General features: G+C 45.8%; 1 protein-coding gene across 8 annotated transcripts in view; it reads right to left on the reverse strand.

Annotated features, from left to right (window-relative positions):
• The window catches only part of Pde8b (phosphodiesterase 8B), a 213142-nt gene that overhangs the window by 17870 nt on the left and 170051 nt on the right, over positions 1–25221 (reverse strand). For all 8 annotated transcript variants that reach the window (XM_060385589.1, XM_060385588.1, XM_060385583.1 and 5 more), the window contains 3 exons: positions 5073–5115; positions 3305–3382; positions 386–462 (listed from right to left, as the gene is read on the reverse strand). In XM_060385589.1, the coding sequence (XP_060241572.1) occupies positions 386–462; positions 3305–3382; positions 5073–5115 (198 nt within the window). The remainder of the gene's footprint in view (positions 1–385; positions 463–3304; positions 3383–5072; positions 5116–25221) is intronic.

Genomic DNA, 25221 nt, shown 5'->3' on the forward strand with positions numbered 1-25221 from the left:
GCCTCCCGGCCTCTGTCTGTTTGGTGGACAATCTCTGCCTGACTTCAGTGTTGGAACATCTCTATGCTGTTCTTTGCCACTCCTGCCCTCAAAGTCTCCTCCAACCAATGTGATTTTCAGGCGTAAGTTTGGCTTCAAACATGGCTTCCTCTGTAGAGAAAACTTTCCTGACTGCCGTCCCACCCACTCTCACGTCCCTCACAGAGCCTCGCACGGCTTCCTTCACAGCGTTGATTGTATTGTGCAACCACGTCTGTTTACGATGGGTTTGGTTAATGTCTGTCTGTCCCTCTAGGCCTTAACTCTGCTATCAGAAGACTAGAGCTCTAGGGCACAGCCCAGGTCTGACACTGACCACACAGTGAGGGTCACAACTGTCACTTACCTTTGTGATGGGGGCCTCAATGGTCATGGAGTGGATCCTTGCCATGGAGGGGTAGCGGCGATTCTGTAGGCTTGGTGCTGGAGAGAAGGCATGACAGTCTTATCTGGTGCAGGTGGTTCAGTTTAGGCTAAATACAGCCAAGAAGCCCCCTCATAGTTGAGGTCTTGTTCTTAGGACCACCTTCTTCAAAACTCAGTGAGTCTGACCATATCGTGTCCCTCTGGGGCTGGCTACCCAGTCCCACCGAAGTCTTATGGCAGAGAGCTTGGCAAGCCCCACTCCACAGGGTAGGTTGGAGAAGGCTGACTGGCCCCATGCCTCATCCCCATATCCCAATGATGCCACAGGACTCGTTTTCCCATGGATCACTAAAGTCCTTTCAGATAGCCCTGCCCTTTCCTTCCAAAGCCACAGGACAGATGAATGTGTACCCACTCCATGTCAGGACAGGGAAATAAATGTCTCAGTATGAACTGGTGAGCTGGGCCAGCCATGTTCCCTCCTCAGCCATTAGGTTCACGATGCCCAGGACCTGTTGGTTCTGGCTCTACCCAGGACAAATTCATTCTAAAATGACTTCAGTTTGTTTCTTTGTTTGTTTTGTTTTTGAGAAGATGACTATTTGATGTGGTTTAAGATTCAAATGGTAGAAGCCTTCCTTCAAAGGCCTGTTGTCAACATTTCTAACCTTCCCTGGGTGCCCTACAAGCCAGAGCTGTTTCAGAGATGAGAGGGTTTTTCCGGGCACCCTCAGTGGGGCCCTGGACCCAGGGCTTCAGTCATTGCTGGCCTCTGCTGTGCTACCCAAGCCCCACCTTGCCTGTGTAAGACCACAGAGCTGCTCCAAACTCTGGGACAGCCTGGCTCAAATGTCCTCATCCAGCATCCTTTCCAGCACGCTCTGAGCCCAGCTCATGCTTCTCGCTCTCTGTCCCTTTTACATGCCGTGTGTCAGTCTGTCTGTCTGGGCAGAAGCTCTGGCTTGTCTCTAGGGTCTTCAGTTTTTTTCTATTTAAGCCACTTCTCTGGTATTTGGTCCTTCCATTGTTACTCAAAGGACTGGAAACTCACTTCCATCACTTGAACTCCCCCTTTATTCCTTTAGGTCCCACTCCCCCTTCCAGCACAGGCACCATCACCTCTCAGGCCCTTAGAACTGCCTGTCTAGTTGCCACATTAAAAAACTGACAAACTAATGTGGGTTGCAGTGTGGTTCAGTGGCTCAGGGCTTGCCTAAGCATGTGAAATCCTGGGTTCTATCCTCAGCACCACAGGAAAACCAGAACACACAGTCTCTCTCTCTCTCTCTCTCTCTCTCTCTCTCTCTCTCTCTCTCTCTTATACACACACAGAAAGAGAGAGAGGGGGAGAGAGAGAAAGAGAGAGAGAGGAGAGAGAGCTTGACTGACTGACTTGGAGACAGAAGTAACCCCAAATAAGTGAGTAAAATGTATCAGCCTGCTCTTTGCTCTCTGGTTCAAATCCCTGCTCCCTTTCACTCCATTCTCTTTCCTTCTTGGTTCATGGGATACTCCCACGTTTTATGTGTTTTTCAGCATTCCTGTTTCTCACAGGAGTGCACCTGCAGATTTGGCCTCAGATCCTCTGGTCTTTATCCACACACAAGCAGTCACATGTGCACAGCTGGTTCAAAGCTGCTCTATAGCCACGGAAGCTCCAGCCCTAGCCCCAGCTCCAGTCTCTGCACCTGAACCTGCACCAGCTTCTGTACCTGCGCCTGCCCCTGCCCCTGTCTCTGTACCTACCCCTGTACCTACCCCTGCCTCTGTACCTATCTCTGCCCCTGTACCTACCCTTACCCCTCCTCTGTCTCTGTACCCACCCCTACCCCTGTACCTACCCCTGCTGCTATACCTACCCTTGCCCCTGCCTCTGTATCTACCCCTGCCCCTACCTCTGTACCTGCCTCTGCACCTGCACCAGACCCAGACCCATACCCAGGTCCTGCCCTTGCCCCTGCCCCTGCCTCTGTACCTGCACCTGAACCTGCCCCTGCCTCTGCCCCTGCCCCAACTCCTGCCCCTGTACCTGCCCCTGCCCCAGACCCAGGCCAGTACCCAGGTCCTGCTCTTGCATCTGCCACAGCTCCAGCCCCTGCTCCTGCCCCTGAAACTGCCCCTGCCCCTGCCCTGGCCCCTGGCCCTGCCCCTGCCCTGGCCCCTGCCCTGGCTCCTGTCACTGCCCCTGGGCCTGTACCTGCACCAGCCCTTGTCCCTGATCCTGCAGCTGTCCCTGCCCCAAGCCCTGCATCTGTTCTTGCCCCTGAACCTTTACCTGTCTCTGAACCTGTACCTGCAGCTGCTCCTGCCCCAGCCCCAGCACCTGCCCCTACCTTCTCCTTGTCTTGAATTGCAGCTTCCCAGGTACCCTGTTCTCCCTGGGCCCAAATGAGAGATACCTACAGACACTGCCACTTTTATGTCTCCTATTCCCCTGACTCCTAGGGATGACTTTTCATCTCCCCCCAAATCCAGTTGGCTCCTTGGGCTTGATTCATTAAACTCACAAAGTGTTTTTCGAGGTTCTGACTCACAGTGCCTGGCCTTTCCCTGAGGAAAAAGCACACGGGTGTGCGCTGAGACTGGGAAGCCTGGACAATGCCTGGCCCCTTGCCAGCACCCAAGGATGACCTTGCCTGGCTACTGGAACTGCATTGCGCGTGTAGTTATGTGATCTGGCGCATGTTGGAGTCCACGGTCCCTTCAGGGAGAAGAAAATGACTACAGAAGGCCAAGAGAGTTTATTTACTAAATCCTAAACCACTTTCAGTTTATTGGAAGAAAAGCTGACTCCAGTTGAAATCCTTCTCGGAGTTTCTACACGGTAAAATGTTCGAGCATGTCACTCTGTCATTTTCTACACTTTAAAAAGGTCAAGGAAATCTGAGAAACTTCTTACCATCACTGCCTCGGGAAGATATTGATTTCACATCAATGGACTCTTTCCTCCTGCTCTTGTGTCTGAACAAATGAGGCTCTGGGGAGTTCAAATGAGAAACAGAAGGAGGTTGGCTTTCAGCATATCGGAGCGTGAGCTTAAACCTTTCCCCTGAGTCTCCAAAGAAAATGATACTTTTTAAGCTCTAAAAAGTAAATCCAAGAATTAAGAAACCACTTTCTCTTCAAATCAACACAAATGATCAGTCATTCCAACAGGAAAACGTCTTTTTCTTCAGGAACTCTGTTACATCATGGAAGTGGTGTTTATTAAGGGACATTTAGTTCTATAATCAAAATGTCATCCTGAAAACAAACCTTAAAGGAAATGTTTTTTGGGGTTCACCTTGACTAAAGGGCTACACTCACCAGGGTAGGAAAGCTCTTAGGGGAATATCTGGAGAATTAAAACCTGAGTGATATCCACAGATATTTGGACAGGTTTGGGGGTACTTCTGAAAGCCAGTCAGGTGATTCTCTAGCTTCTCTGAGAGAGGACTGCATCAGATAACATCCTGCAGACCCTGGAAGGGAATCTCAATGCTGAAACATTCTGTGGGGCTCATGCCAAAAGTCAGACATCACCAGTGAGCAACAGGAGGTTAAAAAAAGTGGCAAGGTGACTGTGTTGGCCTCAGAAATGTGCGCTGTAAGCACATTTCCTTCCTGTGAGTAACTCCTGAATGAGAAGTTGTAACCAGAATGTACCCAGAATGTACTCAGAAGCTAGAACCACTCCAAAGAGAAGGCAACCCCAGTGCCAGCAGGGGGAGTGCTTTTTTCAGGTGCCATTACATGAGCGGATTCAAGCAGGGAGACCATGAAGCACAGTGCTTCCACAGGAATCACCAGTGAGACAGCCTAATACTGAAGAAACCAACTGTAGAGCCAAATTGTCCAGGTTCTGGCTTAGTCTTCCATCTAGTAGCTATGCAGCCTTGGAGGTGTCACTTAACTTTTCTGTGCCCCAATGACTGTAACGTGGGAATGGGTAGAGGCTACCAACAGTGGGCAGGGCATGAGCTAATCCTCGAGCAGCCTGCGGAAGAGCACCTCCACACAGGCAGCCTACAGTCTGTACCTGCTATTAACTCTACCTGTTCATTTGTACAACACACAAAAACTCTTTACAGATTACCTACACCTACATGCTACTATTCTTTCTGATTTCGTCTCATGGAATTATGAGAATCTACAGCAACCGACCTGGTTATAAGTTTGGAAAAGTTATTCTTCCGTGGGGATCATTTAAATTGGAAAATTCATTATTCATTCTTATGAGAGGCCCATAAAACGAATTAAAAATTTTAGTCATAGAAAAAAACTTAGTGACCAAGGGACCCTGCCTCGCATAGAAGTAGCTACTGAGAACCTACTGTGTGTCAGACATTGTGCAGTGTGCTTTAAATAAAACAATCATTTAACATTGTTTCCGAAAGCCACATGGTGCTGTCCCCATCATTCCAATGAGTTGAAGCTGGAAAGACTAGCTCGATAGCCCCAGGCCAAAGAACTGATAAACGATGGCCCCTGTGCTTTTTAGGAGGAAAGCTGCTAACTGATAAAGGATCAGTGCTGCTGCTCTGGCTCTCCAGCCCTGCCACGCCACCACTTAGGTTTTAGCAATTCCCCGGCCTAGGGTGACAAATGCCATCTTGAACCCTTCCTGAAGCGATGATAAACCGAGTCGACAAGGCCCCCCTAAGCAGAGAGTAAGTTGCTGTGCTCACCTGTCTGAGCATTGTCCCCAGAATCACGATGAATCCTGTGAATCTAGAGTCGTTCCAAAGTTTGGCAAAAAGAGAAAGAAATTTTACGTCACTTGTCACATTCGGCAACTTAGTTTTAAAAAGCTCCAAAGACGTCCAGAAAGCAAGGTGTGGCACAGATTGCATGAAAGGATGAGCGACACACACCGACTGTAAGACTACAAATGCTCTTTGCTCTCAGACGCTTGGTCAGGAGCCTGAGGGCAGGAAAGGGCCCAGGGGAGGGACGCTCCAGGTACAACTAAACCTCCAGCTAGCCCCATCCTGACAGTCTGTAGAAATGCAGAGACAAAAGCCAGCACTCAAGTCAAAATTGAAAAAGCTGATATGTAACCTGTTTGCTTCCGGTAGGCCATCTTTGTTTTTCTGAAATGCAATGTCCGAGTTAAATCTAAAATTCCTGTTTTTAGAACCCAGTCCTTAAATGTTTTTCAAATGTTCCTCAGTTGCTGACAGAGTCATTGATAAACCGTTTCTCCACCGGGCCTGAACTTTAGATGCCATTTTGCACCTTGTTCTTTTCTCATTATCGGGTTTGTTTCATGCTAATGATTTGGTGGGAATGGTCAATAGACATCAGTCAAATGACTAAAGGAAGTCATCTGCACTAGGACGAACACACATGCTTCCTGTGGACTCTGCATTTCTTGCATTTACACCTGACCAAGGCACTGCCAGTGGGCACATTGTCATTCCTGCTTGGTCCCAGGCTTCGCTGCTAAATCCAGGGCTCAGAATGGCCAACCTCTGCAGCACTCAAGGAAAAAGCAAGGTATGTTTTAAATGCAGGGGAGGAAGAATAGCATGACTTAGCAGCTGTGAGAGTCAGAAAGCTCCCTCACGTCAAACACAGGTAGACCGCCCCAGGCTTCATGGAACCACTGAAGAATAATCAGGTAGGGGCTGGAGGGATGGCTCCGTTGGTAAAGTGCCTGCCACATAAGCTCTGGGTTCAGATAGCTAAGATCCATATAAAGTCTAGGTATGGGGAAGAGAGAGGCAAATTCCTGTAGCCCATTGGCCGGCTAGTCTAGCTGAACTGATAAGCAGCTTCAGTGAGAGACCCTGACTCAAAAAATAAGGTAGAGAGTGACTGAGGAAGACACCCAAGATCCACTCCTGGGCTCCGCATGCATCTGTGTGTGGACCAGTATTCGCATGTGCACACACCCACAGGGACAAGCACACAAACACTAAAACAACCAGGTGAAACTGAGCTGTTAAATTTAGGCTTCCTACAAACCCTCCTACTCTGTCCATTTCACATCCTCATAGAACAGCAATGCAAACCCCATGACCCACCTTGATATCTTGGTCATGTAAGTCACTGACTCACACCTCACACTTATGGGACCTTTTATTACTTCTCCTGTGAACATCATTTCATGCTTTCCTTCAGGAAAAAAGACCATTTTCTACAAAGCTACTAAGCTCAATGCACATTTTTGTGTGTTCAATATTAATAAAACACTTGCTTCTTTCTGCCTCAGCAATCAGCTCTTGCTTAAAAGCTTTTCTCTTTAATCAAAATACATATACCTCTAGGAGGAAAGCCCAGGACTCTCCACGTTGTAAAAAACAAAAACAGTAACACCCCCACCCCTCCCCTGCACCAACTCCCTTTTCTCATTTCTCAAAGGTTCACAGTTCCTTAATATGGCTCCCATGACCTACACTGTGGGCTATGTGCCATGTGTTCTGTTCGGAGTTGAGCCAGCTCAGCGCTGATTTAGGGTTAAAACGTGTTCTAGCCACTGACAGGGGTGGAGGAGGGGTGATGGAGCAGGGAGGGGGAGCACTAGAGCTCTGGCTCATCTTTTTCCACACACAAAGCCCTTGGCACTTTGAGCTGAGCCGGCTGCCTGTGGAGGCACCGACGTGGGTTAGCACTGGCCTGGTGGGCCCTGCACCGCTCCTGGCAGCGGAGGCTGGAGCTCCTGTGCTCTTTATGGCCAGGGCCTCCTAGGCCATGTCAGCCTCTGCACCAAGATACTGCGCTGTGACCCCCTCCTCCTGTCACATCCCACCAATCTGGGGCTTTTCATGTAAGTTCTCTGACTGATGATCTGCATTGAGAACCCACCCATTTACAGACTTCATGTGGAGGATAAAACCTCTGCTCAGAACAAGGTTTCACTCCCAAGATCTAGAAGTATCAATGTTTACAACTCAATAGGAATTATTCCAAAATGATTTTCCTCATAACCTTTAGTGGAACTCATGGAGAATACAAGCAAGGAATGGGTAGCCCCATGGTCTCTGATGGGTCCAGGAGATGCTCAGGGACTTGAAGACATATGGGCAGGAAGGGGTATGACTTTCATCCCGTGATGACAGCTGCTCCTCATGTCAGCGAGTGCTGGCAGCTTTCTGCTTGCAATTGCATCATTACAAATCTTCTGGGAGAAGCAACCATTCCCTCGGACATGTGAGATAGGGAGGTGAATTTAAAGTTTGGTACCCCGTACCAAACAGGGGTGCACAGGACTATAACCATACATACTTTCTCTAGTTTGGTATCTGTTATATGGTTCTTCAGCTGGGGGCCTCAGAAGTGTTGTCCCAGGCTGGGCTTGTCATCTTAGGGCCTGAAAACACCCCTCAGATCATCACAAACAGTCTTTCTTCTGAATTCTGGGAAGGTGTAAGCTTTGCCAAGCACATGCTTTAGCAAGATCAGGAGTCACTGAACTGCACATACTGTCGCCCGCATGGCGCCTGCCGCACCCCAGCTCAGATTCCAGCCTGCTGTATGCTATGGATTGCTGTAATTTTCTGCTCTGATGGAAACATTAATTATAGAAAAACAATTTACTATTTTCCTACCATTGTTCCTCAGCATGTAAATATCAGTTAGTATCCCTTTGGCCTGCATTGTGTCAGACTGTTTGATTTTTGAAGTGAATAAAACTTCATGATTTTATTGTCTTAGTAACACAATCAGCTTAGAACAGGCTGGCTTGGGCCTTTCTCTCCTGATTGGCTCCCTATTCAGAATGCTCTCAACAACTAGCAGGCAGATTCTCTCATCATCAGCTTGACAGACTCCTCACAGTCTTCATGAATTCTGGGTGGGATTAGGACAGAATTTCCAAGGACTTCCAAAATGGCCCCACGCACACTTCTGCCATCTTGTACTATGTATTTTAACCAGAACATTGATAAACCCTGGAAAAGACTGAAGGTGATCTGTGTTCTGTAATATCAAATGCTCAGCCAACATTTAGCCCTTCATGTAGAAGTAAAAATCATCCAACTAGGACGCAAATTTGCTGTCATCTTTTAAAACATGTTAAAAATACACATTTGTCAAAGAATTGTTTTAAATTCTTTCTATAATTTATAATCAGTAAATGTTTGACTTACATACCTATTTTCTGTAGCTATCTTGGGCAAAAAGAAGTTGTAATTGGAAAAAGTTTATGACATTCTTACATCATCCTATAAGGGACAAAAATCCCAGCTGTCATGAAGCTAGGTAAATTTTAGTGATACTGAATTTTATATATTTTCACATTTCAGGGACTTCCATTAGCTTTATAAATCTCTATCAAGTCCTTGAATAAACAACTTTCTACATTTGAAGAAAGATAATATCCTCTCATCACCCACAAGAATGGCTAAGAAGAAGCTGTTAAGTATAAACACTTGGAATACCCACATGTTGGAAGGAGGATAAAATTATACAATCCCTTTGAATGCCAAGTCTGGTACTCTTGTACCAATTTATACAAACATCTCCATGACAAAATATTACCCCAGGCAAACAAAGATGTTTCATCACAAAAGTAGGGTGGTCATCCCAAAAGTAGGCATTCAAGAATGGTCAAAGAGGCCCAGGGCCAGGAACATCCCAGGACTACACTAGCAAGGTAATAGACTGAAAAAAAGAAAACCTAACGAACTAACTAACTAAAATAAACCTTAAAATAAACAAGACGATGCTAATTGTGAGTCTCAGAAACCTTGTAGTGAGTAAAGGAAACAGACAACAGAGCCCATACTGGATGAAGCTCTAGCAAGCCCATTATTAAATAATGTCAAAGCAGGTCTTCTGGGAGCATCGAGGGAAAGGGTGCAGGGAGAGGCAAGCTATGAAGGGCCTCAAGAGAACTTTTGAGTGGGTAAATTTTGATTGCTTTCTTTGTTTTTGATGATGTGGGTGTTAGAGACATGTTCTTAGTCAAACTCCAGGGAAATTGTAAGATTGTATATTTTCTACCTTAAAATAATGTTATTAAACTCTAGTTAATATGTATGCTGATAGGACACACAGTAAGCTACACTGATGTGTGCCTCATGCTTAGTAGTTGGCAAGCAATGTAAAACAGAGAAGGAGGCAATGAGGGATGAGTTCAGGGCGTAGACAGAACCATGATGCAGCCCTGTACTAATGACGGGACTGAGGCAGTAAGAGAGCGAATGGGTACTCGAATGTTTTATTTAAAAAGCACTTTAAAAAAATTTCATTTATCACCAAAATTTTCATATATGAACTTTAATAAGAAAGTATTGGGTGGTGCATGACTTTAATTCCAGCACTCAGCAGTGGCAGGCGGATGACAGAAGCAGATGGATCTCTGTGAGCCTGGTCTCAATAGTGAATTCCAGGACAACCAGAGCTACGTAACAAGACCCTGTTTCAAAACAACAACAACAAAATAGAGTAAAATAAAAACTCCCACTTCCTATTGGCCTCAGGCAGTGAGGCTCTGCCGTGGGGCCTGGCTCTGGTTAGTGCTCCCAACGCAGTGCTGAGCACAGCCATGCTACCCCAAGCTCTCAGGCCCCTTCTAGTCTTCCCCTCACGCTGCCCCACTGGTCTTGCTCACATGTGACTCCCACCAGGAAGGTTTTCAAAAGCTCTCTTCTCCCCTCAGCCCCTCCTGAGGTTGCGTGCTCTCGATGGACTTCTCTTAGTGAGCTAACATGGTCTGTGGCTTAGCATCTGTGAGTAATCCACCCCTTGCTGCTTGGATGGAGGTTATGTCTAACTTGATCACTATTGTGTATCTGTGCTAACAACATCTGGAACATAGAGGTCGATAAATGCAAGATGAATCTGATCCAGACCAGCATGGGAGGGAGAGCGCAGAACAGCACTGCCTACTGGATTACCCCATGGCTCGCTCAGCCTGCTTTCTTAGACCGCCTAGGTCTATAGGTCCAGGGATGGCTCTGCCCACAAGAGGCTGGGTGTTCCCACATCAGTCTCTAATCAGGATGCCACATAGACATGCCCCCAAGCCAATCTGATGGAGGCATTTTTTTCAGTTGAGGTTCTCTCTTCCAAGGTGACTCTAGTTTGTGGCCCATTAATGAAAAATAACCAGTCACAGAAAGGAATTCTGGCTTTGATGAAGGGAAACCTTGATCACCATTTTCAAACTCAGCTTTATTTGTACTATCAAAGTTTTCTGTGTTTCCTCTGTGCCACAAATACTATAGGAAGCAGTAAATAGATGGTTAGGGTGAACAAAGATGTTATTTATGTGCTTAAATTGTCAGGGTAGCTCACACTTTGACTTGCTACACTTTTAAAAAATATTCAATATTCCTCATTTAATATAAATGGGGGGTTTTCATGGATGTGATAAAACTCTGATTAACCAAGCTCAGTGCTGGGTGCCGAGATCTGACAGTGGAAACCAAGTCCCTGGAGACCTTCCTTTGTGTTTGCTGAGTGAAATGACAGCAAGTGGCATCAAGCAGACATCTTTGATCATCTTTCTTCAGTGAAAAGGCTGTGATGAGCATTTTCTCAAAAAAAAAAAAAAAAAAAAAAAGGCCTTGATGCACAAATCAAAGACCTCTCTTCACTCTGCTGTAGTCTCCAAACTCACTTGCAGATCCACTTCTCCGAACCCACGGCAGTGAAGCCCCAGCCGGAACAAGGCAGCAGCATCCCGGAGTCCCGCAGCCATGGCCCATTCACTCTTATGTATTCTGGGCTGGATCTCAGCAACAAACAGCACCGGACAGCAATGGCTCAGGTGTACTGATGGGGGGGGGCAGGTGTCCTCCCCGGAACAGGCAGTGAGACACGTCTCTGCCTTTTCATCTGAACATTTACAGTGCTGCTCATGTCAAAGCATCGTGCAGTGGTCTGATACGGATGAACGGGCATGTGAATGTTTACATTGACACAAGGTTCAGAAGACAAACCCGAAGTTGTCTTCCCAGGATCGTAAGTGGATGTTAGCCTAGTACAGGTTTACTCTTCTCTGCTGACCGGCATTTTCTTGAGAAGGTGAAGCCTCACTTCCTCTGCACTGCCACAGCTACATGTTCAGCTACCCACAGGTGTCAAACAGCCCTGGCCTGCCAGGCTGCTGGCTCTATAGTCTGCACCCATTTGGAAGAGCCCTTACAGAGATATGCTTTCATGGTTTTTCTCAGTGAAATCATTTTTAAAAATATTTTCTATTTTAAACTTATGTATGGGGTTGGTTTGCATATGTGTGTACAGGTACGCTTGGCATTCCAGAAAGTGTAGAATCTTAGCCCTGGAGATACAGGAGTCAGCCACTTGATGTGGGTACTAGGAACTGAGCTCTCTTCTGGAAGAGCAGTAAGCAGTCGTAACCACTGAGCTATTTCTCTAGACCTAATAATCATCTTGTTTAGTACTTTGCTCATTCAAAATGTGTAATGCACTGTTCCTACCCAAGTGTCTGTAAGTCAGACTTACTGGCTTAGTGGGCCCAAAGCGTTCATTTAGGAGTCTCATTTGAGGCTGGGCTATCGGTGTGGGGACCAGGTGGTAACACAGGACACAATCATGCCCAGGGTGGGGCCAGCACATCAGCAACGTTGTCAATACTGGGAGCACATTGGAACTACCGACAACCACTCTCCAGACCTACACAAGCAGACTGAACCATCTCCGGGTGGTTCATCCCACATTCGTGTTTGAGACACACTGGTAAGGTGGAAAAAGTAATAGGTTTGGGTGTTTTCATTTTGCAGTTTAGGGAGACAGAGCCCAGGGAATTAAATATCCTAGGTGAGACCTTCCCCCCTGAGCTATCCCTTCAGCCAGAGCCTAACTTTTGGCAACAGGTGTTTTGATCTCTTGCCCTGTAGCTGGACATCTGAGGGACACAGAGACTTCACCATGCCTCTGCTTCCTCATGGTGAAAGCGATAGCACCTGTTCTACCAGGCAGTTATTCAGGGGGCATAGGATACATCGAGGGATACGGGGATTTGTTATGCTCCTTGTCACGTGAAATGCTGGAGGTGGCAGAGTCCCACTAGATGCTGCCTGCAAGCAGGAGAGCAAAGGGCTCCAACCTAGAAACCATTATCTTCTCCGTTGTGCAGATGGGCCTCCAGCTCAGGAGAGTACCTTCTCTGCCTTCTAATTCTACCAGGGCCTTGGTCCTTGAGAAGGGACTCACCCGTCAGTGTGGGTTGACCCTTCTTTCTCAGTTCATTGATTCAGATCCCATTTCTGTGGGAAAAAGCATCTCAGACAGATGTACCCAGAGAAAGCTTTCCAGGTGTTCTATAACTTAGACAAGTTGGCATCTAAAATTAACAATCATCCTTTTATTTTATATATTTTAAGGATAGACTGAGATGGGATATGAGAGGGGCCTGAAAGGTGTACTAAGATGGCAAGGTCCTACCCTCACAGTTTCTGAGCTGGTAGTGGAGCTGAAATTTCCTGTCTAAGAAGCCCTGGCGGAAGCTGTGAGTGTGGAGTCCTGCGGCTGTGCTAGAGAATCCGTGACCCGGCCCTCAGCATGGTGGGATGATGCAAGCCTCTCTGGCTTTCTCTTTTCATGGCTGGATTCTGTTTCTCAGGCATCTGCATTCAGTGACTTATTACATTGCCTGTGATGTCATTTCCTCTGAGGCTCAGAGTCCGGCTCTTGGGGTCTTCCTTTTCATGCTACTGTTCTTCCTGCCAGGTCCCTTCATGCCTCAGTGATGAGAAGAAATTATGTACAGCAGACTTAGTAAGAAAAGTTCTTTTTGCCTAATGTTTTGTTCTTAAAGAACTGTCAATGCCAAATGAGACTTTTGCTAAACAAGGTATAAGCTCATGTGCCGGTTAGATTTAGTGAAGAGAATGTGGGAATTTCAGAGATTGACTACTTTCCTAGCCCTGGTAGCGGGGTCTCAACAGAAGACTCACCAAACTACTTAATGACTTCACGGCTTCTTCTCACTCTGATTAACACAGCTAGAAGTGAGCCTCAGGACCAGGGCTTAGTAAATCAGGTCTCTGGAGAGCCAGGGAACAGGCAGAGGCAGCACATGAGAGTGAGTAATGAGAAGCTGATGGCATTAGGCAGTTTTGTTACTCTGTGGCCTGAGGTTCTGAAAGCAACCTTCATCAAAGTTTCTGCTTACATGTTGTGAATAATAACTCAGAGTCAAAAGTCATGTCTAATTTAACTCAGAAATGCTCCCCAGGCTCCTGAAGCAAAGGTGGTTTCATCCTAGCAACTGTCTCCCCGGAGACAAAACCAGGTGCTGCCCCTGTCAGTTCACTCATCCAGCGGGTGTTTATTGAGCTCATACTCTGTGCCAGGTACTGAGGGTGCGGCAGACAGCATGCAGCTTGCAAAGGGTGAGGAACCAAAAGTGAGCTGGAAGTACCCCCATGGGGCCTAGATAAACTTCTACCCTCTGCAAACACAAAACCACTACCCAAACACAAGTAACAACCTTGTTGGAATTGGGAGGTGGGGACAGGTGATAGGAGGGAGACGAGGACACAGATGGAAGCCAACCATCAGGTGGCATTCTGGTTCCAATCAGTGCTGAACTTTGCTTTTTTCCCCCCTAACTTTTCAGTGTTGCAGTCACAGTACCACTGCTCTGAAGATATGCCAGAAGACCCCGTTCAGAATCATGCCTGAAAGCAAGAACTGCAGTACTTCTTGTTTAAGCTGTCCAGGTAACGGCTTATTTGGGACAACTTGGCTAGGACACCTGTCCACCTGACTGCCTGCTTGGGGCTATGTGTGTTGAGCCTTCATCACTAGAGGTGATGACACACCTGTAGGATAAAACTATTCATGACAAGCAGAAACTCTATGCAAGAGAGAATACAATAAATACAAATCCAGGCGACTGTTCACCACCACACAATAAAACTGCCAGCAGAGAGACCCAGAACTATAGCCAGGGCCATTGTTAGTGGCCACTTCACTATGCAAACATCTAATTCTCACATATATGGCAGTGATCTCTGGGGAAATTGGCTGTGTCCTTTGATACGAGCTTCAGTGTCTAAAATCTAATAATATGATGCAACTTTTCAAGAATTAGAGAGCCCAGAATGGAGAGGGGATGTATAAGTCTATATGGCTCTGTGAAGCCTACAGGAGCTAATAATGCTACTGACATGTCACAGAGGGAGGAGGCTGAGTGCTTATGGCATTTGCTCAAATGCACAAAACTAGAGAGGGAAGAACAGAACAAATATACAGATTGCCTTTCCCCCAATCTTCAGTGCTCAGGAATAACAAATATTTTTCTGTTAATTTCCATAAATCATGTATTTTAAGGCAAAAATAATAACATTATCTGGTGAAGTTTAATATGCAAGTAGATGTGATAATACATATATAAACTATAGTATAATGAATAGGTTTGCAGGCAACAACTGAGTCTTCTAACACAAAGGCTTTGTTTCCACATGATTTGGTAGACTATTAGGTTAAGAACACTGGAAAGTTAAAGCTGTATATGGACATTTTAAGCAATTCTGTATTGCTAAGTAATTCTTAATAATTCTGCATTATTAAAAATAACAGATATAACTAAAAAATCCAAAAGATTAATGAGTGACATTTTAAAAATTGTTCTAATAGTGTAAAAAAAGTCTATGTAAAGTAATAGACAAATAAAACAAAAGGAGAATATAAAAAAATAGTAAAATGGCAGACCTAGTCTGACCACATCAATAATTACATTAAATGTTAATGAGCCAAAGACTTCAGTTAAAAAGCAGAGATTATCAGAACTGATAAAACATTAAAATGCAGCATGCTTTGAAAGTATAGGGATGGGAAAAGGTAATGTAAACAAATACACTAAAGATTAGTGTGTAGCTGGTTTAATATCAAATAAAGTGGATTATAAGCTAGAGTACCACCAGATACTAAAGGATAATATTTACAATAATAAAATGATCCATGAATCAGAAAGACATAACCATAATAAATGTGATGATCATAAATGAAACTCTTTGACACAAATCCTCAAAATACATCAAGAAATAACTAAAAAATTAAATGAAAAACCAGACAATCTTAACTTTCCTCTTTTATCGTTTGCTAGAATTAGAAAAAATGGGTGATATGGAGAATATGGTAATCACTTTGATCTAATTGAGATTGATCAGGCATTTCATCCACCAAAAGAACACAGCCTTTTCAAATGACTCTTCTTGAGATTGATGAGGCATTTCATCCAACAAAAGAGCACAGCCTTTTCACCCTTTTCAAATGACTCTTCTTGAAATACTGACTGAAACAGACCTTTATTTGGCCCAAACAAAAGATTTCAATAAACTTTATGTGATCAAAACAATACAAAGTATGTTCTCTGACAATAAATGAAAATTTAAAACTACCAGAAAAAAAAAATTTAAAAAACGTCTCAAACCCAACCCAAAATTTCTAAATAGTTTATGGACCATAAATAAATAAATAACCAAATAAATAAATAAACAAATAAATAAAAGATAAATAAATGGAAAGTGTAAAGTATTTTGATTGAAAGAGAGCAAGAAATTGAGTCCCTTCATGATACTACCTTTTGTTTCTTTCCACTGCTGGAGAAATGAGGAATGAGGAAGCCACAGCCAAGATTTCTCCCAACTCTGCCTGTGATAGCATCCCTTTCCCCCTCTATGCCCTGAAATAAAATAGTATCATTGCCTTGGAATATGAATCTTTCTAATGGACCATAAAATAAATGGGTGGTCTTGGAGGCTCACAAACAACATAGCTACATTTCTGGGATGTTTCACAAGGTAGTCATTTTAGAGAGAAAGCAAAGCTCAAAAGAAGTGGAGGGCTATGACTCTGCTCATAGAATAAAATTTTGGTTTTCTCTAACTACTCTACAGTGTCAGTGTATGTGTGCAGTGTAAACACTGGCAATCTAATTCTAAAATGTACATAGAAATGCAAATAACATGGGAGGTAGGGAGGGACTGGGAGGGAATGAGGGATCGGGACACGGCTGGGATACAGAGTTAATAAAATGTAACTGATAAAAAAAATAAAAAAAATAATAAAATTTAAAAAAAATTAAAAAAAAGAAATGCAAATAACATAGGAAAACAAACCAGTGGAAGAACTTATAATACCCAACTTTGAGACTTACAGTAGTTAAGGGGGAAAATGCAGTTGGTGTATAGAGTCACAAACTGAGCAACACAGTGGAAGTTCGTGCGTAGACTATATTATGCAATTGCTTGCTAAAGATGCCAAAGTATTCAATGAGGAAAGTACTTCCAATAAAGGCTTGAGTTTCGAGAGTCTAAGTTTAGCTCATGTGACACCATGATAGTAATTCTAGATGCAATGTATACTTAAATGTAAAAGTCCAAGCTTTAAGTCATTTAAGAAAGATATATTATATTGTTAGAACTTGGGAACAGGCAAAGAAGGGCACAGAAAGCAGTACCTGTCACACAATGACACAGTAAATGTCATAATTAAAAACTGTTCATCAAAATATCGTTAAATGAATAAGAAGAAGGAATAGAGGAAAACATGAGCAAACACATCTGGGAGTGGATTGATGCGTAATGTAGTTCAACTCAGCGGTGAAGATAATTCAGCTACAATGCCACAGGCCTTCAATAGACACTTTACAAACGATACACAAGAGGCCAACAAAACATGGAAAACTTCTCAGTCATTAGTCCCCAATGTGTGCCCATTGGCAGGGACTGTGCATAGATAGACCTACAGACTAGAACCTACACACCTACCGAATGGCAAAAATTGCTTGCAGCAACAATGACTCTTGACAAGAGCATGCATGGCCTCTCCTGCTCACTGTTTTGGGGGTGTAGATGATAGAACTTCTTAGGGAAAGAACTGGCCATCACTTATGAGACAGACATGCTCCTACTCCACGTGTACTGCCATATGTGTTCACAAAGGAAGTGAAAATAATTTATAATGAAGTGTGTAGAAGAACAGTCATAGCAGATTTATTCATGATAGCCCAAGAACAGCACCAGTTCAGGTGCCACCAATAGGACAACAGATAACCTAGCCAGCACTTACTCACCCAACAGAAGACTATCAGTGACTAAAAACTATAGAACCTATATACCAATAAGCACAAGTCTTTAAAACATAAGCTAAAAATGCTTTATGCAGTATACACACACACACATATATGAGTTTGTTAGGATGAAATTAATCTATAACAGGGTGGAGGGGGGAACCAGATAGCTAGATCAATGGGGGAAGAGGCATGAACAAACTTCTAATGTGCCATTCATATGCTTTGTTTTGTGGGGGGTTGGGTCACTCAGGGTCCACATTGTTGGGAGCTACGCAGAGGCACACCTACAATCTGTTGGTTCCTTTATACGTTTGGTGCCCCCAAAGGACAGGCACCCCCTGGAAAGAGGACAATTCATGGGAGAAACCATGAGTTCAGGGTTTCAGGTGTTCTCCCACCACACTGTGGGGACTGAACAAAACCCAAGACCTGACATGGAGGCCAGGGCTTCCCTGCCTGCCTCCACTCTTTGGATCTGTGTAGGGGAATCTGCACCTGAGACTAACAGGGTACTACATGACCCTGTGGGAAAGGAGAGTCCAGAGAGAGGGAGGAGGTCAGGTCACAGGGTCAAAGGGCCATATGCTGGGATCCAAGCCCCTTGACAGACCTCAGTGGCTGTAGGAGCAAGGCTAAGCTTTAAAGAAAAAAGTAAATGGTCTAAGTGTCAAGTTGAAGAAATCAGAGTTCTGAAGTAGCAATGAAATAATTTTTTGGTGGGGTCACCACAACATGAGGAACTGTGTTAAAGGGTCACAGCATTGGGAAGGTTGAGAACCATTGCTCAAGGGTTCTGGAGAAGATAGAGATTCTTCTGGCAGAGAGACATGTGGGTGTCAGAGCCCAAACAGGAAGCCACACTTTCTTCTGGAAATGTTGCTACTGAAGATGGAGTGTTAAAGGTCAAGTTCCCCAGGCACCCAAGTGACTTTTATACCTGAAGTTCCTGACAAAGTCTACCCTAGTCTTCCTGTCCCCAGCCAGTGCACTGGGGCCAATGATCATGGTAACGAGTTCAGCAACAAGAATGATGAGTAGGCCGTTACAACCATGTAAAACCACCCACTCCCATGCTCACCTATGACTCAGGGCCCTCAGGAGCCTTAGGAAATCAGCGGGCTCTCCAGGCTGCCAAGTGAATTTCAAGAATAAGAGGCCAAAGTCACAGCCAGAAGGTATGCTTTAGGACTGAGCTCATCAGTTCAACCAGGAGAACACAGCCTGCTACACAAGGCGGGGTCTGCAGCTGCTGCACAGGCAGGGTCTGCAGGCTGCTGCACAAGGTGGGGTCTGCAGGCTGCTGCACAGGCAGGGTCTGCAGCTGCTGCACAGGCAGGGTCTGCAGCTGCTGCACAAGGTGGGGTCTGCAGGCTGCTGCACAAGGCGGGGTCTGCAGGCTGCACAAGGCAGGGTCTGCAGGCTGCTGCACAGGCAGGGTCTGCAGGCTACACAAGGCAGGGTCTGCAGCTGCACAAGGCAGGGTCTGCAGGCTGCTGCACAAGGTGGGGTCTGCAGGCTGCTGCACAAGGCGGGCCTGCAGGCTGCACAGGCAGGGTCTGCAGGCTGCTGCACAAGGCAGGGTCTGCAGGCTTGCATTCCAGCTTCCACCAGGAAGGACACAGGCGTCCATCAGAACAGTGGCTCGGGTTCACACCTGCAGCTCAGGCCTGCCCACGGTGGGCTCCTGGGCTCCTCCCTGCAGGCCATAGCCACCCTACACAGCAAAGTGCGACCCTGGACTTTGGGGTGTTACCTCTCAACTACAATGGCATTTCTGTTATTGGACAATTTACACATGACCATGATCCCAAAGGCCACCTGACGACATCTGTGACCCTCTTCGCTTGTGCATTCACATGCTATGACATTTGCACTGTAGCAAAATCAGCCAGCAGTGTGGCTCTCGTGTGTGTCATTTCATTTAGCGCCCGCCACGCAACTATATACTGGGAATTATGTCCCTCTGCAGATAATAGGGCAGACAGTTTGTCACCTAGAGTCCCAGCAGCGACAGCCAGAGAACTAAGATTTGGAGTTTTAGCTCTGTAGCCCCACTAGAAAAAAATGATTTATTAAAGGTAATTAAAAAAAAAACACAATAGTTTTAATGTCCAAAAGAAGATGGGTGAATTTTTCAAATTTAAACAGCAAACTAAATAAATCCCACCCATGCCAGTTTCTTTCCCTGCAATATATCACAGCTATGAAACATTAATGGTGAAAAGAAATGAAAAACCCAAACACCTGTAGGCTGAATCAGGCTGGGAGGGAGCTGAGGGATGGGTGGGTTTCACCCATCTGTGCTGTCAGTCAGGCATGGGAGAAAGAGGCCTGTAACCAAGGGCAGGAAAAAGCAGTGTTCCAAATGAAAGCCATCTGTTCCCCTCACAGGGGCCAGAGGCACAGCTGGGATGGCACAAAGGGTGTCATCCATGGCAGCGTTCACCTGCCCAGACAAAACGGCAGTTCTCCATGCTGGCAGCCGGCAGGCTAGATGACAGTTCCAAAAACCTAGGCTGGGCTCATTTCTTCGGCCTGTGGGATGACACAGGGCTCCGGGCTCCCAGGAACTGCACCATTGTTTTCCTGCAGTTATTTTTCATGCCAAGGCCCAGGAAGGAGGCATACAGATGATGACACCATGGTCCCCGTCCCTGGTATCTTCTTGGCTCCTGCGCCCCACTGTGAGAAGAATCCAGCCATCCTTCAGTTATGCCACACAGCTATGGCTTGTTGGTCAAACCCCTGGCTTCCCCTCCCCTGACACCTCCTGCAGGAAATGCTCCTGGACTCAAGTGTCCTGGTGACACCTGGTCACATCCTGCCAAGGTTCCTCCTAGCCTGGAGGTTTCACCCAGGCACTACACTGGAATCCCTTGGGGAAACTCTCAGGGACCATCTTGTCCAGTGTGCACAGTCACCCCCCTTCGGAGCCCCTGGGACATAAGCATCATCGCTTTGCCCTTGTTTCCAACTCTCCAGGTAATTGCAAAAACCAGGCAAGGCCAGGGGCCGCTGCCTTTGTGTGCTCTGGCACCCCCCTGGGCCAGCGTTCTACAAATGAGCCCTGGAAATCCTCTCCACAGTTCTTTCCAGGATGCTTTCTCATGATCCAGCACATCCCTAAGCAGCTGGAGTGCTGGTTCCCCCACGGTTGCTCTTCTCAGGGCCTCAGGTCTGGCCTGTGCATAGAGCGAACTTGGGGACCTAATCTTTCTTCCACTCACCCCAAGTACCAAGAACGCACGTCATGCCTCCCAGCCCACAGCCACCTGTTGCTGACTAACAAATAGTGAGGAAAAGCGCCACAAAACCCACTCCTTCCACGGCATTTCTGAATTTAGGGACGTAGGGGTCATGGTGAAGGTATGAACACAAGCTTTCTTGAGTGTCCTGTGCCACACCCCGAACACCAGCTCCCCCAGTTAGCAACCAGGAGAGGCTGACACGTGGTTGGTGCACTGGGGACATCAAAGGAACAGTGATACAGCTTCACTTTCCCGTGAATGACCCGGGAAGAGAGCATACTCCTAAAGAATTTCGTTTTTTAGAGATTCTATCTAAATGAGTCACATGTAAGGGTCAGAAGCCTGAGCATGACCTTCGGTATTGACTATGTGCTCACCACGGTTGGAGCAGAGGAGCAGGCAGCACCGTGGCAGGGTTTCAGGTGTGCGCTGGCTACACGTAGCTGAAGTGTGATGGGAATGCGCTGTGCTTTGAAGATTAACTGTCCCTCAGGGCCTCGTGTGTGAACTCATGCTTCGCAGCTGGTGACAGTGTTTTGGAGGATTGTAGAACCTTGGACTGGGGGGTTGAGTCATTGGAGGTAGGCCGGTCCTGTAGAGCCTCACCACACTTCCTGCTTCCTCTTCCTGTCTACCACAGTGTGGGATGGTAAAGAGTACCACGTCAGCCACCGTCACAGTGTGGGATGGTAAAGAGTACCACATCAGCCACCGTGACTTTCCTCCTCAGGGACTGCTTCTCTTTAAACTGTGAGCAGAAACAGGCCCTTTCTACCTTGCTTCTTGTCATGTATCTGGTCACAGCAAAACAAGAACAAAAACAAAGTAGCTCATTACAGAATGAATCCTGAAATGCTACAGTTGGTGGTGACAATGCTCAAAACATGCTCCTGCACGCCTGAAGACAGCTGGCAGGGACCCGCTCGGAGGCTGTAGCTTTCCCTTAGAGCAGTGGGTCTCCACCTTCCTAAGCCTGAGGCCCTTCAATACAGTTCCTCATGCTGAGGTGACCCCAAACATAAAATCATTTTTGCTGCTACTCCATAATTGTAACTTTGCTACTGTTATGAATCACAATGTAAACATTTTCAGAGAAAAAGGGTTGCCAAAGGGGTCACAACCCACAGGTTGAGAACCACCGCCTTAGGGTGCATCCTGTGGAATTAGTTTGCTAACTCCCTCCCTCAGGTCTCCACATCTCTACACTGCCTGACAGCAACCTTCTTTTTTTTTTTTTAATTTTTTTTTATCAGTTACGTTTTATTAACTCTGTATCCCAGCCGTGTCCCGATCCCTCATTCCCTCCCAGTCCCTCCCTCCCTCCCTCATCTCCACCGTGCCCCTTTCCAAGTCCACTTATAGGGGGGACCTCCTCCCCATTCATCTGATCCTGTTTTATCAGGTATCTTCAGGACTGGCTGCAAAGCCCTCCTCTGTGGCCTAACAGGACTGCTCCTCCCTTCGGGGGTGGGGAGACCAAAGAGCCAGTCATTGAGTTCCTGTTAGAAATAGTACCTGTTCCCCTCACTTTGGGAAACCAATTGGTTACTGAGCTACCACAGGCTACATCTGAGTGGAGGTTCTAGGTTATATCCATACATGGTCCTTGGTTGAATGTCAGTCTCAGAAAAGACCCTGTGCCCAGATATATTTGGTCCTTGTGGAGCTCCTATCCTTTCCCCATCAGACTAACTCCCTTTCTTTCTTATGATTCCCTGTACTCTGCCAAAGGTTTAGTCATGAGTCTTTGCTTTGAAAACACTGCTAGTTAGAGTCTTTCAGATGCGCTCAGTAGACTCCTGTCATACGTTCAATGCACATCCCATCTGTCTTTCTAAATGAGGATTGATCATCTTACCCCATGTCCGCTCAATTGATTATCTTTTTTAGGTGTATAGATTTCATTATGTTTATCATATCTTATAGGTCTATATAAGTGAGTATATCCCATGTTTGTCTTTCTCCTTCTGGGATATTTCACTCAGAATGATCTTTTCTAGATCCCACCATTTGCCTGCAAATTTCATGATTTCCTCCTTTTTGATTGCTGAGTAGTATTCCATTGTATAAAAATACCACAATTTCTGTACCCATTCCACCGTTGATGGACATCTGGGTTGTTTCCAGGTTCTGGCTATTACAAATAGAGCTGCTATAAACATGGTTGAGCAAGTGTCCTTTTTGTGTACTTGAACAAACTTTGGGTATATACCTAGCAGTGGTATAGCTGGGTCTGGAGGAAGCACTATTCCTATTTGTCTTAGAAAGCGCCAGATAGCTTTCCAGAGCAACCTTCTTTTATGCATACCCCAGAGCCAGGGTCCCATCCACGCAGTTTACTTCAGTCTCTCACGATGCTAAAGCCCAAACATCCCCCAAAGCCTTACTGACCAACTCAGTGAGTTCAGTCACAGAGGAGGTGGGGACACAGGGACCTGTCATGTGCCACAACAGGGCAGATAGATGGGTATATCCTTTTTGCCCATGCATTGGTTGTTTCCCGGATGTCCTGGAGACTCATAGTGCCTTCACAGTGAGGACCAGATGCTGGAGGAGGATGACAGCGACATGCAGGAAGCTTAACCACAGGCTCACTGCAAAGCGAAGGTGTCTGCATCTCTAAGTCTATCATAATTATACTGCATGAAGCGGATGTCAATACACTCTGCCCAAAACCGGGCTACTTTTTAAAAACTGTAACACATCCTTGTCATTTATTGGCGCCTGGTCTGCAGTGGCCTTTTTGCTGAAATGACAGATCTGAGCTGTATAGTTAAAAACTCCCCAGACCCTGATATTTAAAAGATGCATGTAACCCCTCCCTTCTAAATGCTATGAAAACTAAGATACTCCTTTTGTAACTCCTACTGCAAATGATAGCAACTGGCTCTTACAAAGGGCTTCAGCTGCCCGCCTACCCCAGCCTGCAATGTGGCCAGATGAGAGTTGAAACTGATGAGTGGCGCTTCAGTGTGAGAGTTGGATGATATTTTATTAAGAATGACTAACATGTCCAGACCTTAAGCAGGTCCTTTCTGTGAAGTGGATGGACTCCTGACAGGTTGGCCAGTAGCTGCTGCCTTGCAAAAAGACAAGTTTCCACGTGTTACATAAAACGTTAGTGAGCAAATGCTCAGGACTTTCAGGTCTCAGCCACTGCTTTGAGGAGCCAGCCCTGGGCCTCACCTTGGGGGTCAGTCGGTCTCCCTCTCTCTGCCCCTCCTTCCCTTTCCCCTCACCTTGGGGTCAGTAGGTCTCCCTGTCTCAGCCCCTCCTTCCCTCTCCCCTCCCCTTCTAGTAAGGCCCATGTTTAAATCTATATTAAAATAGTTTCTTTTGTTTGTTTTGTTTTGAGACAGGGTTTCTCCGTGTAGTCCTGACTGTCCTGGAGCTCTGTTTACCCGGCTGGTCTCAAACTCACAGAGATCCACCTGCCTCTGTCTCCTGAGTTCTGGGATTAAAGTGGTGTACCATCACGACCTTGCTTAAAATAGTTTCTTAATAAGAGACCAACTTTGCTTCTTAAAAGGTTGGGTCAAGGGACTGAGTGGAAATTTATAGTGGCCAAATGACACACTGTTGTAGAAAATAAAAATGGCTAATAATGTTTGTTATTAGAACTTATAATTTTTGTGTGGGCACAGATACCTGATAGATTTTAGAATCACCTTATTTTACATGGGGCTGGGCAGTTACTAAGCTACCTCATTATCTCCTCCCCATCCCATGCCATCTGCTTTAATCATTTCTATCTGAGCAACTTCCCCTCCATAATCCCCAAATATTTGCCTATGCCCTTCTCTGGGCCACTTCTCTCCATGCAGAATTCCAGAGTTCCTCTCCTGGCCCACTTGGTTCTTTTGCTATCCCATGGCAACTCTGTTCTTCCTTTTCCCTCTGGTACATGACTCCTCTGTGATCTTTCTGTCCTCAAAGCCCTTGATCTTAGCTCCACCCCTTCCTTCTGCACTGCCCAGGTGTAGGCCTTTTATTCAGCCAATTAGGAATGATTTCTCAGGCAACGTTACGAACATCATTTGGGGGTACGTGAGTGTCTGCTCTTAAAAGACTGAGAGCAGACCTCGGGAGCAGCATAGTTAACAATCAAGTACACAGCACCAGACTGAGCTGCTACAGTTCCCCTTTTTCTGTCTAATGAAAAAGGCTTTTAAAAAACTATGCACAAGAACAACTATGAAACAATTATAAAAACCAATAAGTAAGACTTACATACACAATGTCTAGTTTAAATGGCAACTTTGAAGAAAATACTATCTATCCTATGTTGCTGAGTCTAAAGTTTTGTACCTAGATTGATTTCTGTCATATCTTGTATCTATCAGCCTAAAAGCATCTATCTAGACCTTAAAACATCTTAACTTCTAAGCAATTGAGCTTAATTGTAAAACTATTAACTCTCTAGTCCTCAGCCCCATCAGAGACTTGAGAAGGAAATAAAATTATCTGAGTAAATAGGAAGTGCAGCCTCAAAAAATAAATAATGACAGGGAGAGTTCACTGCCTGGTCACCGGAGAGTCTCTGTGACGCTGGAGCGTCATCTGCCGCCTTCTGGCCCAGTATATATGACA

Source organism: Meriones unguiculatus, chromosome 6 (assembly GCF_030254825.1).
Source record: "Meriones unguiculatus strain TT.TT164.6M chromosome 6, Bangor_MerUng_6.1, whole genome shotgun sequence".
NCBI lineage: Eukaryota > Metazoa > Chordata > Mammalia > Rodentia > Muridae > Meriones > Meriones unguiculatus.